Raw genomic sequence first — 23748 nt, 5'->3', positions numbered from 1 at the left:
GGAGGGGATATAGAAGGGGAGCTGAGAGGGGCAGTAATCAGGATATGAAGTAAATAAAAAAAAATAAAAGTCAACAGGCAGACATTAGTGAGTTAACTCAGAAAAATGACACCACCTCCAGCCAACTAAATGCAGACGTGCCCTGAACACCAAGAATGTAGGATCTGGATTTTAGCCACATTTAGCCCACAGTGAGAGGGGCACTCACCCCAGTTGCTCGGCTGGGCTGAGCTTTAAGTAAAGTACTGTCATTTCTGGTGCTGGGTGCTTCCAGATCTATTCTCCTCTCTCTCCATCAGCCCCTTTCCATGGCCACACCCTCACCTCGAGTCCTCAGCTCCCCATATTGTCTTGTTTTTTCCTTTTTCCTTCTTCTTCTTTTTGGCTACATTTACTCAAGAAACCCCAATTCCTGCAGAGGTCCTGCCCTCGAGCCCCAGCTCCTTGCTGTTGAGAAGGATCAGATATTTGGCACCCTGACACTGTTCTGATTCTGACTAGCAGCTGGAAGCATCTGCTCAGAGGTCTGATCTCCTCCCCGATTCCCGGGTATGGTGTGTGTGCATACAGGCGACCACGAGCATCACTTGTCAGCCATCATCTCATCTGACCCCTCATTCACCTTGCACCGCTAACCTGTTTATTTATTAAATGTCTTTCTCTGTGCACATGGCACAAGTACTCTCAGAGACTAGAGGTACTGGATTCCTCTGGAGCTATCTATAGACAGCTGTTGAGTGGCGTTCAGAACTAAATTCAGGTCAATTTAGCAAGCACTCTTCAACAATGAGCCATCTCTCCAGTTACCAGATGACCTTTCTCCCCCGGGCTCCAAAAAATGTTCCTATAATCTACTTCCCTGGGTTCTTCCCCACATTCCCATACTCTAAGGATCTGACTCACTGCAGTTGGCCTGCAAGACCCAAAGGACACACCTTCCTTCAGTGCTGCAAGAAGAGTTGCTAGCATAGTACAAGCCAGTGTGGGCTCTGCAGCCAGCTGCTGGGGCCCTAGTCAGTTCTTGACCCTGATCTGCACTGGATAGGCCCTGCACTGTCTCTACCTGCCTTCACCTGTCACAGAAGAATACACAGGTCTGAGTGTGTTGGTCTAAATATCCTAACAAAAAAAGTTCCCAGAACTATCAATAGTTCTATACAATACATACTAAAAAAATCTTCAAATTATGTTTATTACTATTTCTAATTAGGAACCTAATTTTATGAGGTAGTAAAAAACAAAAGATAATTTATAAACCAGACCGAACTGGATTCAAACCCCATCTGAATAACTTTTAGTACTCTTTCTCTCTCAGACTGTCGCAGTACTGAGGATTGAACCCAGTGCACACACTTGGCCTTTAACCAGTTCACTTATCAAGTGTTACTTCTGTACCCAGCTTTTTTCGTATGGCTACTCACCGAGGAGAGAAGCATCGCATTTTCCCAACGCATTTTGTCTGCGTTCTGATTCTTCATAAGATGTACTTAATTCAAAAGTTTTGCTCTCACAATCTGTAGTACGGATATCCTGTTAACGGAAGAGAATTTTCACACTTGTATACACAAAGCACATTTCAAAAGAAGGAGTTGCAAGACCATTAAATTACTGACATAAACATCATACAGTTCTGACACAGTTCTGTACCAGTCAACACTTTGCTCAGTCATTAAAGGTGCTGTTGACAAAGACTGACAACCCAAGTATGATCCCCAGACAGACAGACAGACGGACGGAGCAGCATGCATGTGTAATCCTAGAGCTTCTGCAGTGGGGCATATACCTTGGACTTTCTCAGAAGCTTCTGAACCAGTTAGCCTGGATCACACCACACAGGAACAAGACAGACCCGGACTCAGCACGGTGGAGGTGAAAAATCAACTCCCTAAAGTCGTCCAATGACTTCTACGCAAGTGCCATGGCAAGTACAAGCCTGTCTTGTCATTTGTGTGCATGCATGCACATGCACACGCACATATACACATACAAATTAACAACAAACAACTTACTTCCTTTGAAGAAAAGAAGAGTGGTTTCATAGGATGGTCTACGTCTCTTTCATCTGGTGATAACAGAGGTTTTGGAAGATACCCTTGATCAACCTGAGGCGCAACAGCACCTGCGTTAGCTGGAACAACAGCTTGAGGCTGGAGGGACCCATCGAAGATCTTCTGTGAGTACGTAATAAGGAACTCTACTAATCGTGCCTGACTGGAATATTCAGCAAGGGACGAGATGGTGACAGGAGCCGTTGTAGGCCTCGGCCTAACGAGAGTTGGTCCAAATATCACCCCCAAGTTCTTAGAATTCATCTTGTTCTCTTCTGCATGGTCCACCACTCTGCAGGGCAGAACACAAAGCTTTATGAGACTTGGCTATTAAAGCTCTTCAGTGTAGTTTACTATGGGCTGCAAAGAATAGATTCATATTTCCATCCAATTTTTCCAGTCAGAGCCTGGCACATAGGAGGCACCTGAGGGACCATGTTGGCTGCCTGAATACACACAGGGTACAAAAGTCTACGAAACAGTCAAGGGTCAAGTTGAGAGAGAGGCCTAAGAAAAATACATACCTTATTTGATTAAAATTTTGACCACATGCCAAATTTGATTTAGTCATATTTTTGTATTAGGATAAAAACCAAGTAGAAGGAATTACTGACATTTTCCCAGCAGAAACAAAGAGAGACCCTTAAAGATTACTTCTGTATAGAGTTCCAGGTCTTTATAATGGAAATGGAATACTACTGTCAGTCTCCTCTAAGCAGGCTACCGCTCCAGCCCAGGTGAGTCCCTGGCCTCCGTCTACACTGTTGCTCTCCCACCTCCTTTACTTCCAGCTCTTATCACCTTTTGTTTCTATGACTACTCATGGAGAATTTTAGAAAAGACCTCCCCTCCAGCCCATTGTCCTTGTCTTTGTCAGAAAGATGTAAGAGGCAAATTTGAGCATGTAAAATTCCTGGCTCAAAAATCTTTAGTGCATACAGAAGTAAGATGGTAAAGTCAGCTGTCAAGTATGCAATATCGTTTCAGGTCCCACTGTGCGTGCTGTAGCGTAGCCTAAGCACAATACCTTATTTCCTGAATATGAACTGCTCTTACCCATCTGTGCTTGCTATCCCCCTGCCTGGAATGCTCTTCTAGGCATTCTTGGACTACGAAATCACTACTGAGTTTGACTTGAGGCTGCTTTCACTAACTTAACCCATCTTCCCTCATATGCTATAAAAACCCATTGAACAAAATAGTGCCATGCTATGCATGTATGCAGATTTGTGAGCGCACAGACGACACAGACACCCTGTTTCTCCACTAGAGGCAGGCTCACAGGACACATCTGAGGATGTTATTGGGTTCCCAAACATGCATTTGCTCTCTTCCTCTACCCTTATGAAAAATGAAATCCATTAAAAAAAATACATGAATGTACTTAACACCGCTACACTAAAAATGGTAAAACTAAAAATACACTAAAAATGGTAAAAGTGCTGTATTTTATTTAACAAAACCAGACTTAGCCACTAAAAGAGGCTCTATGTATAAAAACTCTTACCTCTTCAGATGTACTATGAGGTAATGAAGACTGTTGAGATTGGACGCTGGCAGCTGTCGCAGCAGGTCCTTGCTCCTCAGAAGGATGCGGTTGATTTCGATGCTCACATGAGGGTGTTTTTTGTCTTTAGGGCTATCTTTTTTTGCCTCTTGTTCTTCATTTACATGTTGTATCTCTTTTGCAAGGTCTATAAATTCCTTGTACAATCTGAATAAAATAAATGGTTCTGGAAGCTAAAGAAATAAAATTATATTGTGAATATATTCTTTTTCCCCCCTGCTAATGTTAACTTTTATTCACAGCTACTCAATGATTCACCATGTCCTTTTAGGTTAACAAGACTTAAAGCAGGTCTTTAACTATGTATGTTTGGAGCTGGAGAGATGGCGCAGTGGTTAAGAGCATTGGTTGCTTTTCTAGAGGACCCAAGTTCCATTCCCAGCACCCATATGACACAACTGCCTGGAACTCCAGATCTAGATGATTTGTTAAGAATCTGGCCTCCCTGGGTACCACATGCGTACATGTGGTACAGATATACATGCAGACAACCATACATATATATAAAAAAAAATTTAGATGTATATGTTTGCTATAGGCATGACCTATTAAGTTAATCTGAAATCATTGTTATAAATTAAAACAGTAAACTCACAGACAATAAAACTCTAAACCTAGAAGTTCCACAAGAGATTTCAAAATGCTCATCTATGTTTATAGTTCTATTCATTATGATCCCAATGTTAGCACAATGAAAACATATCCACCAATACAGATGACGTCAGATGAATTAGCAGGAGCAGGCCAACAGAGTTTGCAGAAATTAAAGAGTGGCCCTAAGGACATCGAAGTTTCCAGCAGTGGGAAGAGAAAAGGCTGAGTGAATCTCCTAGAAAGTGCTGCAGGACAGGCGGAGCAGGAGAACGAACAGAGAGAGAGAGAGAGAGAGAGAGAGAGAGGAGACCACAGAGCCAGCACAGGCTGCCAAGCACTCAGAGCAAAAGTTACAGGCACTTACTATCTATGCTCTTCCAAGGAAATAAAAACATTTACAGATGAAAGGTCTACTTTGTTCAAGGATTAGACATGAACAAAACAGAAAAAAGACAGAAACAAAGATAGGAAATATTTTCTTCACAGTAAAAAAGAAACTCCAAGACAACAGCTATATAAATAGACAAAAGGACCCAGACTGCCATGGTCAGGACTACCAGCTCTACTCTCTTAGCTACTATTTCTTTAATTTCACCCAAGAACAGGACACCATTTGGGCATGACCCAAGTAGCTTTTGTACCTGTTTCACCACACTGTGCTAAATTCTTATTACATAACCATGAGCTTCCGCCTAAGGCCGCTTACTTTACCCCAGAGATATAGCTTTTGTGAACATGTTAATGCAAACTATTGATCCAATACTGAGCACGGAAAAAGACAATCTAGGGTGGCCTACTTCCTGACCATATTCATGTTAGCTTTCTAGTATACCCAGCTTACAGGATAGCTCTGCTTATTGTCCCAAGCATGTACTTTAAAAGTTTCCCACCGACCACCTAAAATTATTGATATTTTGAAATATCAGGGAAGACAAAAATCAAACTGATCCAAACAATGCTCTGCTTGTAAAACAGTTCAAACTGGCCTTTCCTTAAAAAGCTAAACTACACTTTCAAGTTAAGTTTCTACAATTTAATACAAACACTTCATGTTAGTTACTTCTCTATGCCTAGGAAAATATTTATTCCTTTGCATGGTTAGGAAAGAACTCCCACATGGAGTCAGGAGGCTGTGACTTGGAGAGACACCCAGAGGAGGTCTTTTGTAAGGTAGAGTAATATTCTGTGTCCTTTTACTGTGAAATGAGAAACCAGTGTTTTTATTATTATTATTATTACTACTATTATTATTATTTTATGTTTTTAACTGTATGTCTGACTTATTTGTACTTGTCAGTGTGGTCTATATCAATAAAAATGTATATGTACAAAGGTTATGAACTGAAAAACAAAATACAAATCACATTTCTACTGTATCAAATATGGTGATTGGTTGGTTACAAAAACAAAAATTTTACCTGCCGCAGGTATAATTTCAAGACATCACAGATGTCCTGTGAACTGAATTCTGAAATGTCTACTAAGTGCATCCCATTTTCCAAAGCTTGGCACAGTTTTTCAGTTTTTATTTTGTTTCCACAAACACGATAAATTCCCTTGAATAGAGAAACAAATTCTGCTTTAGTTCAAAAGGCCATTACAGAAATCTAAACATGCCAGACGTGCCTACTTCACTTATTTTTAGTATTGCAGAAAAAACATAGCTGGGGCAAACATTTAAAAATAAACAAATAAATAAATTGGAATAAAATCAGCTATTACAAACTGACAGTACAAATTCACTTTTTATTACAACGGACGTAGGTACCTGAAGACACAGGGCTCTGTTCTCAATTTCAGAGGCACACAGTTTTAGTATGAAAGGGATGCCATCTGGTTCCTTTTTTGCAACTTGTATGAATTCTGCTCCAAATATGTGCATTTTTCCCTGAAGTTTTTGATGACCACACATAATGACTAAATTCTCCAAACACTTCCGATGACAAACAAGAAGACACTACAGGAAATGACATTTAAAACTGATCAGTTCATTTTAGATCTATTTACAACTGAACAAACTATGGACAGATTGGTAACAAAATTAAAAACAAGTTTATAGTGCATTATTTGTAAGGTCTAAATAGACCTAACAAGAGAACAGAATACAAAACAATAAAAGATACACTGTGGTACAACTTATTAAAAACATATTTGTAGAGGTGGAGGAATGGGTTAGCAGTTAAAAGCACTGGCCGATCCTCCAGAGGACCGGCTTTTAACTCGCAGCACCTACAGGGCGGCTCACAACCCTCTTTCTCTAACTCCAGTCCCAGGGCATCTGACATCCTTCTCTGGCCTCCAAAGGCATTGCAAACAGTCGATGCACAGACATACATGCAGGAAAACCACCAATATACACAAAATTAAAAAAAAATTAAAAAAATGTTATTTATAAAGAGCCTAATAAGTAAAATCCTAACAAAATTAAGTGCATTTAGTGGAAAAAAAAACCTGCACTATTTAATGACACACACATATGAAGATGCCCAAACCAGTCTATTGTTTTATATTCTAGTAAAAAAAAAACAAACAAACTGATAAATACTGAGAAATCAACCAACAAACAAGTGAGAAGGCCAGTGCACGTCCAGAAAGATCTCACCTCTTCACACTCGACGCCCGGGAACATCACGATGCCTTCACAATCCCTGCACTTTGTAGGGGATCTCAACTTGCGAAACTTGTGAGTGAGAGCTGCCTTTGACATCAAGGTTTTCTTAAACGCTCCGAGGGAATTGGGTCCTTGTAACAGAAACAGTACATGAGAATGGAAATGGATGAGAAAATCTTTATGTATTATGAGTGATCCTTAGATTTCTCAGTCGTCTACATGTTACAAAAAACTATCGTCTGGGGTTTCTAACATCCAAAACAATTTATAGATATAACTCCACACTTGAAATGCTTTAATACTCATCACCAAACCAGTAAGCTAATTCTAGGATGCCAAGACACAGTAACCCCAAGATAAACAATTTTATGCTTTTATTAATATGCCTGTAAAGAGTAGTGTGTTTACAGGTGGCATTACTCCTAAGAAACCCAATTACTACTTTAAAAGAGCTAGTTACATGAAGCTAGCATACGAGCAATATGTGTATTCAAGATAATACTTATTAGTCTTTTTTTTTTTTTTTTGACACAGGGTTTCTCTGTGTAGCCCTGGCTGTCCTGGAACTCACTCTGTAGACCAGGCTGGCCTCAAACTCAGAAATCTGCCTGCCTCTGCCTCCCAAGTGCTGGGATTAAAGGTGTGCGCTACCACCGCCCAGCGCTAGTTATATTTTTAATCATAGTGGAAGTCAGATACCCTATTAATTTGTGAAATTCTGCCAAAAGAACAGTATAACAAAGAAACAAAAACAATTTATATCAGTTCAATTCAAGTCATTAAGGTAAATGATTTTTATATCTGACACATCCACAACTTTCCTTGTTCTTGAGAAGTACATTTATCCGCTTTTCTCCCTTGGCTTCTTACAGTTTCCTCATTATTGTAATTGTTGTTTTGCAGTGCTTAGGCAAGAAGGCAGGGCTTTGTGCACAGTAATGAATAGTTTTACCACTGAGTTTTTCTGCTCATAGTCCCTACACTATTAAGACTGAGCTTACCCAGAATTTATGCAGTGCCATGCTTTTAACAGAAAGTTACTCTATTGGACTTATTGAAAGAACACTATATGAACTGCTGTTCACACACTGCCAGTATATTTTAGATCTAGTAGCTTTATTTCTTATTCTTGTGGACATATTTTGATCATCTGATTAGTTTATTATCAATCCATATGTATGCATAAACAAGCAGATACATATAACAAACTAATGATCTCGAGTTATGCTCTGCCACTGGTTTAGTGGGTCTAACTGAGAAGAATGCAGTACCAGCTTCTGAAGGCGATGGCGGCTCTCTTTCATCTAGATCATCAGCAGAAGACATGGTTCCACTGGATGGAGTTCGTGGAAGTTTCCGATGAAAGTCTCCTAAAAACGAAATTGTGGATACCTTTATCTGACTACACATTGAAGAACAGTAAAAAATAGGCAGTGATAACATTCTTGGAGTTACACAATTTGTATGATTCTATTATCTTTGATTAAAATTTTCTTCTATTCTCAAAATCTAGATAACAGGGGACTCAGATATCCACCTCTAGGAACAATATATATTCCTATGAGACTTTACTATTTAGTTCTGGCAGTAAGCACTTGAGGTTACAGGCTTTACAAAGACATGCAGCATCTTCTATAGCTAGTGTATGACAGAGTAGCTAATAGTAAATATTGGTGGTGGTATGGCCTAACATAGCAATTAACTAACCACACACACACACACAACCCAAATGACATTTTCATTACTAAGTTATTATACAATATGAAAATAGATAGCTATCCACATTAACATGGATGAAGGAAGTCAAAATGAATCCTTTGGTTTTGCCAGGCCTGCTGGGGAAGAACACAAGATTCAAAGCTTGTCTTGGCTACAGAATGAGCTCAGGCCCACTTGGGTAACTTATAGCCAGTGTATAAATAAATACCCTGAATTCAATCCCTAATGCCAAATCAAGAGTAAGGAAATGATTCTATTTTTATAGCATGCAGTAGAGAGTAAAGTTCATGAACTATACTACTAAAAACATTGAAAACAGTTATAAAATGATTTATTCTGGTGGGATAGGAGGTGATATTTTATATATATGTATGCGCATGTGCATGTGTATTACTTATATATGTATATAAAGGGGCTTCTCATGTACTACTCACGTTCTGCTTGTTGGGTTATCAAGCATGTAAATTTCATTGTTTTCCTTTAAAGTATATATATGTATGTATATTCTCTTATGCCTGAGATAGTTCAAACAGATCATTTCAATCTTTCACTGAATTTTCAGTTAGCCTTAAATATTTAGTTACTGTACCTGGACTGATAGATTCTGAGTCCAGAGATCTAGACTCACTGCTTCCTCCAGTACTCTCTGAGTCACTAAACATTCCGAACTTCCATGATCTTATGAAAGAAGGACCTTTAAAAGAAGAATAATTAAGAACTTACCCATGCCAACCCTAACTACCCCAACTTGAGACTCATCCGTGTGAGAGAACAAACCTCTGATCTTATTAATGATACTCTGCTACGCTTGCAGACAGAAGCCTAGCATAACTGTCTCCTTAGAGGCTTCATCCAACAGTGGATGGAAACACATGCAGAGACCCATGGCCAAACATCAGGCAGAGCTTGAGAGCCTTGTGGAAGAGTGGGGGATAGAACTGAGCGAGCCAGAGGGGTCAAGGACACCACAGAAGACCTACAGAGTCAACCAATTTGGGCCCAGAAAGGATCACAGAGACTGATCCACCAACCCAAAAAGCATGCATGGACTGAACCTGGGCCCCTACACATTTGTAGCAGATGTGCAGCTTGGTCTTCATGTGTCCCCTAACGATTGGAGCAGTGGCTGTCTCTGACTCTGTTGCCTGCCACGGTATCCCCTTCCCCTACCTAGACTGCCTGGTTGGGCATCAGTGGGAGAGGATGTGCCTATTAGACCTGCTGAGACTAGATCTCCAGGGAGAGGTGGAACCCAAGGGGTGCTCCCCTTCTCTAAGGAGAAGTGGAAGGAATAAAGGGAGAGTGACTTGTAAGAGTGGGACTGGGAGGAGAGGAGGGAGGGAGGACTGTGACTGGGAAGTAAAGTAAATAAAAAAATATATTATTAAAAAAAAACCCTTGCCCACAGGTAGATTTCATAAGGTGAAATACTGACATTATGTAAAAGGAAATGATTCAAATTTCTGTAACAATGACTAAGTATAGACTTTTGAGACAGGCATGGAGGTCAAAACTATAACTGATCTAGAACAGTTCAGTAAGTAATCCCATTCGAGAGCCTGCTGCTTCATAAAGCAGTGTCTGCTCTGTACCTGTCATGTCTGCACTGTTGGAGCACCTGTCCTCCTCAAGTTTATGACAGCTGTCAGGAAGGCGTGCGACATCCTCTAGAGAGTCAGCAGGTCCATATCCAGATGTCTGGGGACTGTTTGATATTTGTTTATTTACATTCCTGTGGGGTAAAAATAAAGCTCAGCACTAAAAGTCTTCTAAAATTTTTCTTAATTTAATAAATGTAGAGTAAGCTTAATGAATACTAATAACTTTATTATACAGTTCATCATCTTTTAAGGATGTAAATACAGCTTTAAAAAAAGTGTACTTTTTAAAAATACTTTTAAAAATACATTTTTTAAAGCTGAAATAAGGAAAAGGTATAAAAATAGAATATTTAATATTTATATCATGATTAAACTTTTCTAATCTAACATTAGTAAAAAGTGTAGGTTAAGTTTTGGGTATACTCAAAAATATGTAGGTCATCATTTGCTACTTCCAAAGAATTTTTAAGACTCAAAGAAGTGAGGGCTGTGTGAAAATAGAAAGAATCATTCTCAAGTATGTTGCATCTATTCCTTAAACTCACAAACTAATACGAAAATATTGAAAAAAATTAAAGTTAATACTCCGGTGTAAGAAAAGACACTTCCTTATAAACATAGACAGGAGCTCAGCAAATGTTTTCCCATTTGAAATAATTTCTCCTATGCATTAATTCTTACCCATCAACCTTTTCTTCTAATTCACTTGAGCTTGTAGCCTTCACGAATTCACTGTACTCCTGGCCTGGATCATAGAGTTTGGCACTGTCACAGAGGGACTGTAAACTGTTGGCAAGGGATGTAGCCTGCAGCTGCTGCATATGGAAGAGGTTAACTGTCACCTACAATCACAGACAAAGACAAAAGACAGATATAACTCATGAGCTATAAAACGCTATGTACATTTATGTCAACAAGCACACTAATAAAAAGGCCACACATCTGACATACAGAACACTGATTATCACCATCAGCATGCTATGTTGACTGATGGTATGCACAGCTTAGACTGGAAATCAAATAGTAGTTTTAATCTAACAGCTATAGGTCAACAACTGTCTAAAAATACTATCACTATCCACGCTAGTGACTCCAACAGTGATTTTAAAACCTAACATGCCAGAATTCATACAATATCTGAGTTATCTGTTAACGAATTTTAGACACATGCTATACTTCAGTATATCATGGCAAACTGATGAGCTGCTGATCCTCATCCACCTATATTATCTTAAGGGTGGTTCCTAAAATATTTTGTGGTACTGAAAAATGCTATAAACATCATGTAAGAATATCAACTTGCACAGTGAGATGGCTCAGCTGGTAGAGGCACTTGCCCACACAAGCCTGAGGACCTGAGTTTAAGTAAAGCTGGAGGAGAGAACTGACTCCAGAAAGTTGTTCTCTGACCTCCACTCACACGCTATGGAATACATGTCTCCCATCGTACATAACACACAGCCCTCATATGTAATTAAAAGATGACAATGCTACCCCCTGCTTTGTCACCAGGCTTGTGTTTCTGGAAGGGTTTTTTTCAACCTGATAGGTTAGGGAAGGCCAAAGAGCTGACATTTGAATTATGAGAGAAAGAGCCACGTGAGAAAGAGCCAGGACACAGCCCCAGAGAGGCGGCCAATTCAAACAAAAGACAGAGGTGGCCAGAGGTGGACGGTGCTTGTGCTCCAGGCCGAAGCACACTCAAGCAAGCAGAGCGTCTGACTCAGGTCAAGAAAGGTCACTGGAGGTGGAGTGAGAAGGAAGCCAAAGACTAAGTAAAGCACAGTCTCATTTACTCCTTAAGACGCCACTCTGGATCTGTGTGGTATGGACGAAAGGAAAACAAGATGGAAAAAATGCCACACTTTGATTAATGTTATCTCAAAAGACTGTTTTATCAGATGATAGGATCAATTCTTAATTAACCAGAGCCCAGGTGGATAACACATTTCTCTAAGGAGAAGTCAGTGAGCATAAGCAGTATTTGAAATGTGTACCCAAAAGAACAGTTTGTGTCTTAATCCTTCAATTAACAAAGGACAGTTAGCCTCTATTTGGTACAGTTTAAGTCCAATGACTGGCTAACATATTTGGGTAGCCCGGTGGTAAGCTGAACTTGCTTGATCTAAAGGGTCACTTACATGGGTGTGCAACACTAACCAAGTTATTTATGATTTCTCTGTACCAGAAATTTGAAAAAGTTCAATGAGTCATCTGAGAGATCTTGTTTAAATGAAGATTCTGATCTCAAAAGTCTTGTTCAAAATCCAAATCTCTTCATCACTTATGGACTACCTGAGTAATGATAAGGTGATCTGCCCAAAGACTGGGAAGAAAGACTTTCTAAACTTCTTTTTCTGCACTAGTAAAACGGAGCTAAAAATGTTTACATAGTAGGCCCTTCTGAGAACTAGGTAAGTTCATATAGATAGGTATCTTAACACACAGACAGATACCTACTCAATCTTAACTAGTATCAGCTATAGTTTGAGATAGATTTCATAAATCTAATAACAATCAAACATCAATAAATAATTTACAACTTTAAGAGCTCAAAACATTTGAATCGCTCCTCACTGAGATGGAAATTTTCCTCCATCTGCATCCATTGAAAGTCCTGGTCAGAACCATGTATTAGTACCACTTATCTCAGACTGCCCAGAGCAAACGGAGGTAGGCAGACTGTGCAAATATATGACAAGTTTGGGAACTTTTCTTGCTTTTCCCACTCTCATCGAATTTTCCAGCCTAGACTGATTCCCACAAATGTGACACTGGACATGAATAGAGACAGCTTCACGAGGGGGCCTCTGTGGACCAAAACAGCTGAGAAATAGAACACGTGACTCAAAACATAGGAAGAAAGCCCTGGTTTTTCTGACCCATTCCTTTCTTGCTCCATTACTCACACAAGCCTATGTCCTTGTGACACAATCCTGTAACAGTGATGGCAGTTACAGAATTGAAGAGAACTCAAACTGAAGTGAATCCTCCCTTAAGATCAGAAGAGCTGTGGTCAAAGTATGGTGGTGAACTCTTGAAACTCCTGTAGCTTTTATTTTTTTCTTTATTCCGGCATCGCTCACCCACCTCCTCTACTGAGGAAGAAGTGATGGATGCCTTTAGCTTTCTGGAGAGCAGAGGAGTAGCCAGCTCTAAGCTTCAGCTTCCCACTCAGACCAAGGTGACAGACCCAAAGCTAGGAGAGAGAACAGACCTAGATCAAATGCCCCCACCCCCACTTTAAAACAGTACTAGGACTCAGAGTCCCACAGAACAATGTCAAAAATACCTAGGATAGCATTCAAAATTTGTTGTGGAATGCTGTCCTCCGGGCATGACACACACAGCCTTCTTGAACCCTCAGCAGCTGGGATTCCCCTCCCCTCCTCAAGGATACACAGGCAGTTAACAGTTGCTGGGAGTGGGGGCGGGGCCCCACAGGCCCTTCTCTTAGGATGGATAAGCAGTTAACAGCTGCTGGGGGAGACTATTCCTTTGTAATTAGTTTCTGGCTGCTCAGCTCCTACAAGGGAACCCCAGTTAAACGGATGGGTTCAGCAGACTAGACTCCAGTGTGACTGCTTCTTTGGCACTTACTGGTGTTCTGTCTGGTGAGCAAACATTTGCAGATGGTGTCTCCCAGCAAAACTACTTCCCTGTGAACTATTAGGAAAATCTTCACCACTCACAGAAGACAGATGCGAATCTGAGACCGCACACCAGGACAGAGCCTCTATGGCAGTTATTACAGGGGGCTGGGGAGATGGGGACCTATTTGACTTGCATGAGTGAGAATCTCAGACCTCAGCCTCACACTTTTTTTTTTTTCTAAATTAAAAAAAAGCAGGTATGGTGGTGTGTACTTATATCCTGGCACTGGGGAGGGAGGGATGGATCTCCAGGGCTCTATGGTTAGCCAGCCCGGCCTATGTGCTGAGAAGAAAGAGTGGATGGTTCCTGAGGGAAGAGACTACTCTGAGCTCCTTCCATGTGTACCCACGCATACACCTACACAAATATATACATATAAGAGGGGAAAATAGCTTATAACATGAAAAGACAAATCTCAGAGAAACACAAAAAGGGCAATGTTAGTAATGAGAAGCAAATTTACAAAAAAGTTCTCAAAGGACTATATGGAAAAGAAAAACAACAGAGAGGCAGTGAACTTGAAGCAAAAGAACAGGACAAGATAACACTTCGCAGCTTACTATGAAGCTATCAATAAGCTCATCCTAGTGGAAAATTTAATATTCTAGTGAAACCATTGTTCAAAATAGCTAAGTAAAAAGTAAGCTGAAATAGCCGCATCATATCAATATCATGTCATAGCACATAGCATAGCATATATATATCTACTAATTAAGTAGACTAAAAAAGCAAGGAAACTTGCCAGGCTAAAAAGAGCCTGTTGGTTAGTTGTCGGTTTGACACAAACTGCAGTCATCTGGGAAGGGGAAACCTCATTTGGGGAGCTGTTCTCATCATATTGGCCAGGTGGTCCTGGCTTAAAAAACAAAACAAAACAAAACAAAATAAAACAAAACAAAAACCAATCCAGCAAAGCAAGCCGTGGAAAGCAAGTCGGCATACAGGTATCTGCTGTGGTCTCTGCTCAGTTCCTGCCTGCAGATCCTTGCTCTGGCTTCCCTTGATGCTGACCTACAACCTCTGAACCAATAAGCCTTTCCTCCCTAGGTTCATCTCAGTCACTGTCTTATCTGAGCAATAGACAAACAAACTAGGAAAGAGACATTTCAAAAATGAAAGATCAATTTGCTATGATGGTGTAACATTTGTTAATGTAGAACCAACTAACAACAGATTTCGAAATACATAAAGCAAAAGCTGAAGTATGTATGGTATGTTGAAGACTCTAAACCCATCTCAGTAGAGAGAAACAGTTAACTATAACTAACCAAGAATACAGAAGAACTAAGTTACAGCATAGACTAAGGAACTGATATGAACAAAGGACTAGCCAACAGTGAAAGAATACATACTCTTTAAAAGTACACTTGTGGATCTTTCCAAAGAAACACCTTTTAATCTCATTGTTTTTTCCTTATCTTTTCAATTTTATCAACTTCTGCTTTCTTTTTTAAACTTTATACTTAGTCAATCAAAAAAAATGTAACAAATTTAAGTCTGGAATCATACAACTAATTTTTCTTTCCACAATAGAATTAAACTAGAAGTCATTATAAAAAAAAGTCTGGAAAATATTTCAATGCTCAGAAAAATCAAACAACAGGCTTTTACATTATCATTCAAAGAGAAACTCTCTAGGGAAATTAAAAAATGTTTTGAACTAAAGAAAAATGAAAACACATTTCAAAATCTGTGGGCTGTAGGTAGTAATCTTTAGGAGGCAATCTGAAGCTTGAAAAACGATATACTAGCAGGGCTCAATGAAGAGTGATCATCAGAGTTAAAAAAGAAAAGGCAAACAGAAAGCAAGCTGAAACTAATAAAACTGGGGGAAAAGCAGCTAAAAACTTTTTTCCCTGAAAGATCAATGAAATATATAAGCTTCTTGCAAGACTGATGGGGTGTGTGTACTGACTGCTAATAACATTGAGAGTGAAAGAGGAAACATCACTCTACCCACTTAGACAAAGGTAAGCCAGAGCCACCATGTATGCATGCATGCATGTGTGTTTGTTCATCAAGTTGAAAGGGATCAATTCCATGTAAGCCATTAGCTACTTCACCTAAGAAATAATTAATTTGAATATATCAAAAGAAATGACTATGCAGTAAAAAAAAAAATTCTTCTAAAAATCTCAACCCTAGTTACCACACATGCTGCTAGATAGGAAGAAATAACACAAATCTGATAAACCGTTCCCACAAAAGTTAAGAATACTTTCTCACCTCATTTTATGAAAGCAGATTACCCTAACCAAGACAAAGAGAGTAAACAGGGAAAAGGTGGAGGGGAAGGAGGGGGGAGAAGAGAGGAAGGAAGGGGAATTGGAAGGCAAACTACATGATCACATAGAACAACAGGTAAAACCCTCAGCAAACACAGGGGAAATGTCCTACATGAACATGGAGCATCTACCAGCCTACTGAAATAATAAAAGGCTAAATGCTTTTCTTCTAAGACAGACTAAGACATGGGAATTTTCTCTCATGAATTTTATTTAACTGACTGCCTTATAAGAAACTTAAAAGATATATAAAATATAAGTAAAAGAACTATTAAAGGAAAAAGACACACAACTGCCCTTATTGCAAACAGCTTAATTTTCTACAACGAGAACTGGAGAAATCTACAGATGTCCCTAAAATAAAAGCATTTACAAGTTCAAAATAAAAGTTCATGCAAAAATTAACTATGATTCTTAATATTATGAAATAATTGAAATTTGAAAATAAGTGGAATGAATGGATATGTTGTATTTGTTTTTAGATTACTCACAACAACTCCACAAATAGAGATAGATATAAATAAAACCTGTCAAAGATTCTTTTTATTATTTTTTTTCCCAAGACAGGGTTTCTCTGTATAGCCCTGGCTGTCCTGGAACTCACTCTGTAGACCAGGCTGGCCTCGAACTCAGAAATCCGCCTGCTTCTGCCTCCCAAGTGCTGGGATTAAAGGCGTGCACCACCACCGCCCGGCCTGTCAAAGATTCTTATGTTGAAAAAAATGTTCAAAATTAAAAACTGAAGACCTAAACTGAGAGATATACAAACATGTAGCTAATTCTTCCCAATCTGATCTAAGACTTAATACATCTACTCCACTGAAAATGTTTATAACATTCTTTTCATATAGACAAGCAGATTCTAATAATTTTTATGGAACATTAAAGAATGTCAAATGTTTTTTGAGTATTTTTAGAATTATTATTACTTTATGTGTATGAGCATTTTGTCTGCATGTGTGTCTGTGGACTACATGCACGTCTGGTGCCCACAGAGGCCAGAAGAGGTGATGGATTCCGTGACACTGAAGTTACAGACTATAGAGTTGTGAGCTCCCATGTGGGCACTTGGAATTGAACCCAGGTCCTCTGCAAGAGCAGCCAGTGCTCTCAACTGCTGGGTCATCTCTCCAACCCCTCATGTAATTCCTAAAAAGAATAAAATTGTGCTCACATCTCATTTTCAGTATAAAGCAACAGAATCAACAGAGAGAATTCAGAAGTATGAATGTTAAGATCTGGTCAACAGGTTTGAAAAAGATGCAAAGGTACTTAATGGAAACAGCACAGTGCTTCAAGCCATTGTGTCCGTGCACCCAACTGCCTAGCTTTTGCTATATTTAAAAAAAAAAAATGTGTGAGAGTGTGTTTTCTGTCTTCATGCACACCAGAAGAAGGACTCAAAACCCATTACAGATGGTTATCATGTTGTTGCTGGGAGTAGAACTCAGAACCTTTGGAAGAGCAACCAGTGCTCTTAACCCCCTTTTCTTTAATGGTATTTTTTTAAAAAAAAAAAGCTAGGCCAGGCAGTGGTGGCACACGCCTTTAATCCCAGCACTTGGGAGGCAGAGGCAGGCGGATTTCTGAGTTTGAGGCCAGCTTGGTCTACAGCGTGAGTTCCAGGACAGCCAGGACTACACAGAGAAACCCTGTCTTGAAAAACCAAAAAAAAAAAAAAAAAGCTAGCCAGGGAGAAATTGTACTTGATTAGACAAGAGCTTGGAGAACATCACATCTTCATACACAAAACTGCTAAGTCTCAAGTTTATAGCCCAAGCCAATGTATATCTACAGTAGGCCAATTTCCCCTGGCCTAAATCAAGAGCAAGGCTGAAAGACACATGTCCTCACTCCCGAAGCTCACTGCACCACGCAGAGCAGCTGGCCTAGCAGCCTACAGTCCCTGCTCACTTTGACTTTCTTGAGGAAGCCCCAGCTAAAATTCTTTGTTGTTGTTGTTATAGTTTATTTGAGACAGAGTCCCAAATAGTCCAGGCCTGGCCTCAAACTTGCTATATTGCCAAGGCTAGCCTTGAATTTTGATCACCCAAATGCTAGGATTACAGGTGTGTACCACTACAATTTCCAATAAAGACTCTTATACTTGGTTAATCTGAGCACTCCTGTTTTCTGCCTGCCAAAGCTATCGTTTCCTTGTATGTTCTACTGGAAATGTTAAGTAATAAGTTCTCTGGCACTGCCCTCTTTGTGCTGGTACTTGGTATCTATATGCAAAACAAAACAAAACTAAACAAAATAAAACACAAACTCCAGCTTCAATCCACACCTCACACAATAATGAACTCAATATAGACCATATACGCAAGTGTCAAACTATACAATGTAGCACAAAACAAAGCGGAAACTCTATGACCTTGGGTGTAGTCAAACACTCTTACAGACATAACATCAAGAGCATGACTAAAACAAGAGCAAGATAGACCTAAAGTTTCCCCTAGAAGACACTGCTAAAGTGTAGAGGAAAAACTTTGAAATGAGACAGAATACAAGCAAATTCAATCATAAGAAAGCAAAAACAAAACACAATGAAAAATTTAAAATAGCTAAATGATAGATAAGCTCTTGAAACTATTTTTAATATTATTTTTAAAGTTCTAATTAAAATATAATTACATTACTCCCCTCTTCCCTTATTCTGGAAACACAAATGAAAACCATAATTAGGTCTTTACCACACACCTATTAGAGCAGCTAAGCATGTCATAATACAAGGATACCGAGCTAGAACTCTCACACTGATCAGTTACTCTAGAGAATTGTCTTATAGTTTCTTATTGAGCTAATGATGTATCTGACAGTGACATGCACACTCCTATATGTTCCTATAAATATGAAATCTATGTGCAACAAAACCTGTCAACAAATACTCTTGGCGCTTCATTCATAATGACCCAAACTATAATCAACATTCTGTCCACCTGGTGAATGGACTAACACTGACACACTAACACAGTGGTCTATCAGCTACCAAGACAGAGAATGGAGCTACTGACACATGTACCACACTGATGAATTGCAAAGGAATCAGGGGCTAAAAGCAGCCAGTCTCGGGCCCGGTGGTGGTGGCACACGCCTTTAATCCCAGCACTTGGGAGGGAGAGGCAGGAGGATTTCTGAGTTCGAGGCCAGCCTGGTCTACAGAGTGAGTTCCAGGACAACCAGGGCTACACAGAGAAACCCTGTCTCGAAAAACAAAGACAAAAACAAAAAAAGCAGCCTGTCTCAAAAGGTTGTGTACTGTGAGTCCACTATGAGACATTTTGGAAAAGTAGGGAATAGTTACACACAGAAACGCTTATGCTAATTAAGAAGATGGAGAACACCTGAGTATCACTAAGGATCAGGATCAGGTGTGGAGGTGGCAACTGACAACAGATGGGCAACACCGAAGAGATTTCCTGACTCCCAACAGTGGTGGCAGTTAACAGGGATTGATGTCTATTTTTTACATTGTTAGCTACATGCCAAAAGGGCTTGTTGAATGTAGACTCTTTTCACAATACTTAAAGACATGAATGGAAATGTGACACAGGATGCTTTGTTTTTTCATAAATCACTCAGTTCAGTTTTACCATCCTTTTTAAACTTAAATTCCAAAAACTATCTCACAGCAATGTCAGATGTTTTGGGGTTTAAATCAGTTTTACCAACTAAGGCAAGAAAGGTAGTCAGTCAATTATCAATACTCGCATTTAAATTTTAGCCAAATAAATCATCAACTCAGGGTATACAGTGAAGAGAAAGAACAAAAGTAACGAAACAACACCCACCCAACAACAACAAAATCAGGCACAGTGGTACATACATGTTGCAGGATATCTGATCACCTTGTGAACCCTGAGACGATGTTATTTCCTGAAAAAACCTGTTTCTAGTTGTGGTGTGGCTCAGCCTTAACACACACCTTTAATCCCCATCAATGAAGGTAAAGTTAGTTTGCACAAGGATGCAGCCATGCTTGAAAGTGATGTCTAATTGAGTGGCAGAAAAAACGACGAATCAGAGAAAGATCTGACTGAATAGGACATGCCAACTCTCATGAGAACAGACAGGTGGCTCTATAAAAGAGCAGAGAGAGAACAGGGGAGGGGGGAGTTTTACCAGGACAGTTGTACAGAAACAGGTTACAGAGAGAACAAGCTAGACACGGACAAAGGTAAAACAAGCCAGAGAATGAGGAGCCAGAAGATCAAAACATACTGCCAAAGTGAGCATGAGGCCAAGCAGAATCCGAAAGCCAGACTGAGAGTTGGCTTGGAGAGGAGTTTGAGCCAGAACAGCTGAGCTGAACCAGCCAGCTAGACTTCAGAAAGAAGAAAGGGTGAGCTCATTCAGCAATAAGTCTCAGAGCCTGAGAACATTCTAGGCCTAGATAAGACTGTACGGGACTAGACGCTTCCAGGACTAGGCCTAGGTTAGCAGACAGAGGCAGTACGCTTCTGAGACAATAACTGCATCAGGTAAATAAAAGTTGCTTTAGCATACATGTAATCCCAACACTCAGAAGTTAGGACAGAAGACTTGAGTGGAAAGTCTGCATAGGCCTCACATCAGATCTTGTCTTGAAATGCACACGTGGGTGAGAGTGAGAGAGAGAGCGAGAGGGAGAGAGCGAGAGGGAGAGAGAGAGAGTGAGAGGGAGAGAGAGAGAGTGAGAGGGAGAGAGAGAGAGAGTGAGAGAGAGAGAGAGCAAGAGAGAGAGAGGGAGAGAGAGAGAGTGAGAGAGAGAGAGAGAGCAAGAGAGAGAGAGGGAGAGAGTGTGTGTGTGAGAGAGAGAGTGAGAGTGCGAGAGCGCGAGAGAGAGAAAGAGAAAGAGAGAGAGAGCACACGAGCGAGCAAGAGAGTGAGAGAGGGCGCGAGGGTGAGAAGGAGGAGGGAGGGGAGAGGGAGGAGAAATGAAAAGCAAAGAAAGGGAGGGAGGGAAGAAGGAAAGAGAAAAAAGTTAGCTTAAGTTACGGCTCCCTATTAGAAACAGAGCCCACCCATATGTTCTTTGAGTCTCAGAATTTAAAAGTCTCAACCTTGAGCTAATGGGATCTCAAGACTTTCTCCCGGGCCTTCAGATAGTGAGGAAAGCACTTACAGCTTTAAGTGTAAGGTCACACTGGAAAACGAGGGTCCGAAGCTGGGTTAAAACTTCTCTCTTTGTATTTTCTAGATCATTCCGTCTTTCTTCAACATTTGTTACACAGACTTTGTAGTGTTCATTTGCTTCTTCTACCTTCAAGAACACCACAGAAACAACACTAATCACTAAATTTATACTTAAAAACTTGCTCTAATTAAAGCAATATTTCAAAAAATGGGAAGTCTTTATGAAAAGAAAAATCTGAAGTATTTGAATTTTCAATACAATACTATGAAATGCATTAAGTAAAATAATTTAAAGTTAAACAGCAGTTTGGTTAGCAATTTAAGAACACCAGATTCTAATTGCTAGGAGCAATTAACAATACTATATTGTCAAATTATATTTCATAAATGATACAAAGCTTATTATGGTTCAACAGGTATATAACAGAGACTTGCCTAAAAAGTAGACTTTATAAATAATCAAGTAAAAAAAACCAAAGTACTATCCAAAGATACTTCTTCAACAAACTCCTAAGTATGCCAATACAGTGGTTCCCGAAGTGTGGATTTGAACCAGCAACACTGCTGTCACCTGGGGACTTGTCAGAAGTGATGCCTGTCTGAGTCCTGTCTTGACCAACTGAAGAAACTCAGTGAGCAAGGCCCAACAACCTAAATATGCTTTCCTGGTGATCCTGACTCCTGAGAAAGCTTGAGAGTCAGATCTTTAGCTGAGTATTACTAATTCAGGTTTCAAATAACAAAAATATTACTTTTTGAAGAGCTTCTTCTTCCAACCTCCGCTTTTTTTCTAGTTGTTTGTTGAGATTTTTTGCCAAGCCAACACTTGAACTTAGTTGCTCTTCTTCTGCACGAAACATGGACAATTTTGCCTTTTCGTATTCATCTTGCCGCTGCATGCATAACAATTTTGCCTTTTTGAGAGCTGTCTCTGTTTCGAGCTACCCAGAAAAGAACATGAAACAGACTATTAGACAACGTTTAAGGGAACCCAGCGTTAAGACAGGTGGTTTATATATTGCAGGTGATTTGGATAAACAGGCAAGTGGAGCTCCGGCTCAATACTAACCAGTTTATTCTGTTGCTGCTTCCAAAGTTCTTTTATCTCTTTCCTTTGTTTCTCCATTTCATTCTTCCTCCCAAGTAGAGGCTGATACGGATATTAAAAAGAAGTTGTTTTATAAACGCATGATGGTATTTAAAAAACAAACAAACATATGCTGTATGTATTAATTTTTACCTGCACAAATTTGTTGGCTTGGAGAGCTGCAATTGTTTGTTGTAAAAGGTGACTGCTGTGTATGTCATTAAGAAGAGCATTGGTAAATAGAGACTGCAGCGGCATAAACTCCTAGAATTTAAAAGTGAAAGGGAAGGTTTATAATAGCACAATGTTAGAGGCATTTGTCTAATATGCTGTGTGTGGTTCAATCCCTAAAACTGATATTACAAAAAAACTGTTGCTAGAGTTCTAGATATATCCCTGTTCTTCAAAATACAGCTTTAGATGTTTTTCTCTAGTAAAATGACTTGTTTATTTAAAACAGATATTGAAATTATGAACTAGTTAGCAAAACTAGTATTAAAATAGGTATTTGTATAAATCTTAAATGTTTCATTCCTAAGGAATAACTATTAAAATTAATTTTTTTCCAATATAAAGATCAATAATTATGTTCTTTTTTTGTGAACTGACTGGGAATTCAACTAAGTAGTCTCTTATTTCAGAGTCCAAGGAGTTCACAGAATACTTACGTGTATACCAATGCTAGATCTAGTTGCCTCTGCCAATTTTACAATATTTCTAGTGGACTCCAATTCTGAAAAAGTTAACAAAGACAAAATTAGCATTTTTCCCTACATACACACTGTAAAATTATTTGTGCTTCTTCAAATAAGAAGTGATCACACATATTAGTATGCATCATGCTATTATAAGGAAGTAACTGTGAATCTAACTGCTCATCAGAATCAGCCGGGGAACTTTGCAGACATGCACGCAAGCATCTTCTCAGCTGAGAACACTGCTCACACTAGCCTCTCCACTGAGAACACTAGCCTCTACACCGCTCACACTAGCCTCTCCACTGAGAACACTGCTCTCACGGCCTCTTGACTGAGAACACTGCTCACACTAGCCTCTACACTGCTCACACTAGCCTCTACACTGCTCACACTAGCCTCTACACCGCTCACACTAGCCTCTCCACTGAGAACACTGCTCTCACGACCTCTTGACTGAGAACACTGCTCACACTAGCCTCTACACTGCTCACACTAGCCTCTACACTGCTCACACTAGCCTCTACACTGCTCACACTAGCCGCTCAGCCGCTTCTGCCCGGCTTCCTTTCTCTCTGCTTACGCAGCCATTGCTGCTCTTCTCTCCATTTACCACGCTATTTGTTTATATTATTATACTGATTATACTTTTCTACCCATCACAGTAGGGCTTCTTTAAAGGCAGTGACAGTGCTGTCTGTTGTATGCCTATATCTAGCAGTCAACATAGTATGTGTATCTAGTGTAAGAAGGCCTAGCTCAAAAAAAA

The 23748-nt window shown here is 39.7% G+C and overlaps 1 protein-coding gene across 2 annotated transcripts in view; it reads right to left on the bottom strand.

Annotated features, from left to right (window-relative positions):
- Positions 1-23748, bottom strand: part of Arhgap29 (Rho GTPase activating protein 29) — a 62921-nt gene that overhangs the window by 2738 nt on the left and 36435 nt on the right. For both annotated transcript variants that reach the window (XM_031375328.1, XM_031375327.1), the window contains exons 8-22: positions 22953-23017; positions 22438-22548; positions 22267-22347; positions 21950-22138; positions 21187-21324; positions 10822-10982; positions 10132-10271; positions 9129-9233; positions 8092-8190; positions 6812-6951; positions 5978-6166; positions 5628-5765; positions 3556-3788; positions 2010-2340; positions 1422-1530 (exon numbers count right to left, since the gene is read on the bottom strand). In XM_031375328.1, the coding sequence (XP_031231188.1) occupies positions 1422-1530; positions 2010-2340; positions 3556-3788; positions 5628-5765; positions 5978-6166; positions 6812-6951; positions 8092-8190; positions 9129-9233; positions 10132-10271; positions 10822-10982; positions 21187-21324; positions 21950-22138; positions 22267-22347; positions 22438-22548; positions 22953-23017 (2229 nt within the window). The remainder of the gene's footprint in view (positions 1-1421; positions 1531-2009; positions 2341-3555; positions 3789-5627; positions 5766-5977; positions 6167-6811; positions 6952-8091; positions 8191-9128; positions 9234-10131; positions 10272-10821; positions 10983-21186; positions 21325-21949; positions 22139-22266; positions 22348-22437; positions 22549-22952; positions 23018-23748) is intronic.

Source organism: Mastomys coucha, unplaced genomic scaffold (assembly GCF_008632895.1).
Source record: "Mastomys coucha isolate ucsf_1 unplaced genomic scaffold, UCSF_Mcou_1 pScaffold16, whole genome shotgun sequence".
Classification (NCBI taxonomy): Eukaryota; Metazoa; Chordata; class Mammalia; order Rodentia; family Muridae; genus Mastomys; species Mastomys coucha.
This window is presented reverse-complemented; position numbering and strand designations above follow the sequence as displayed.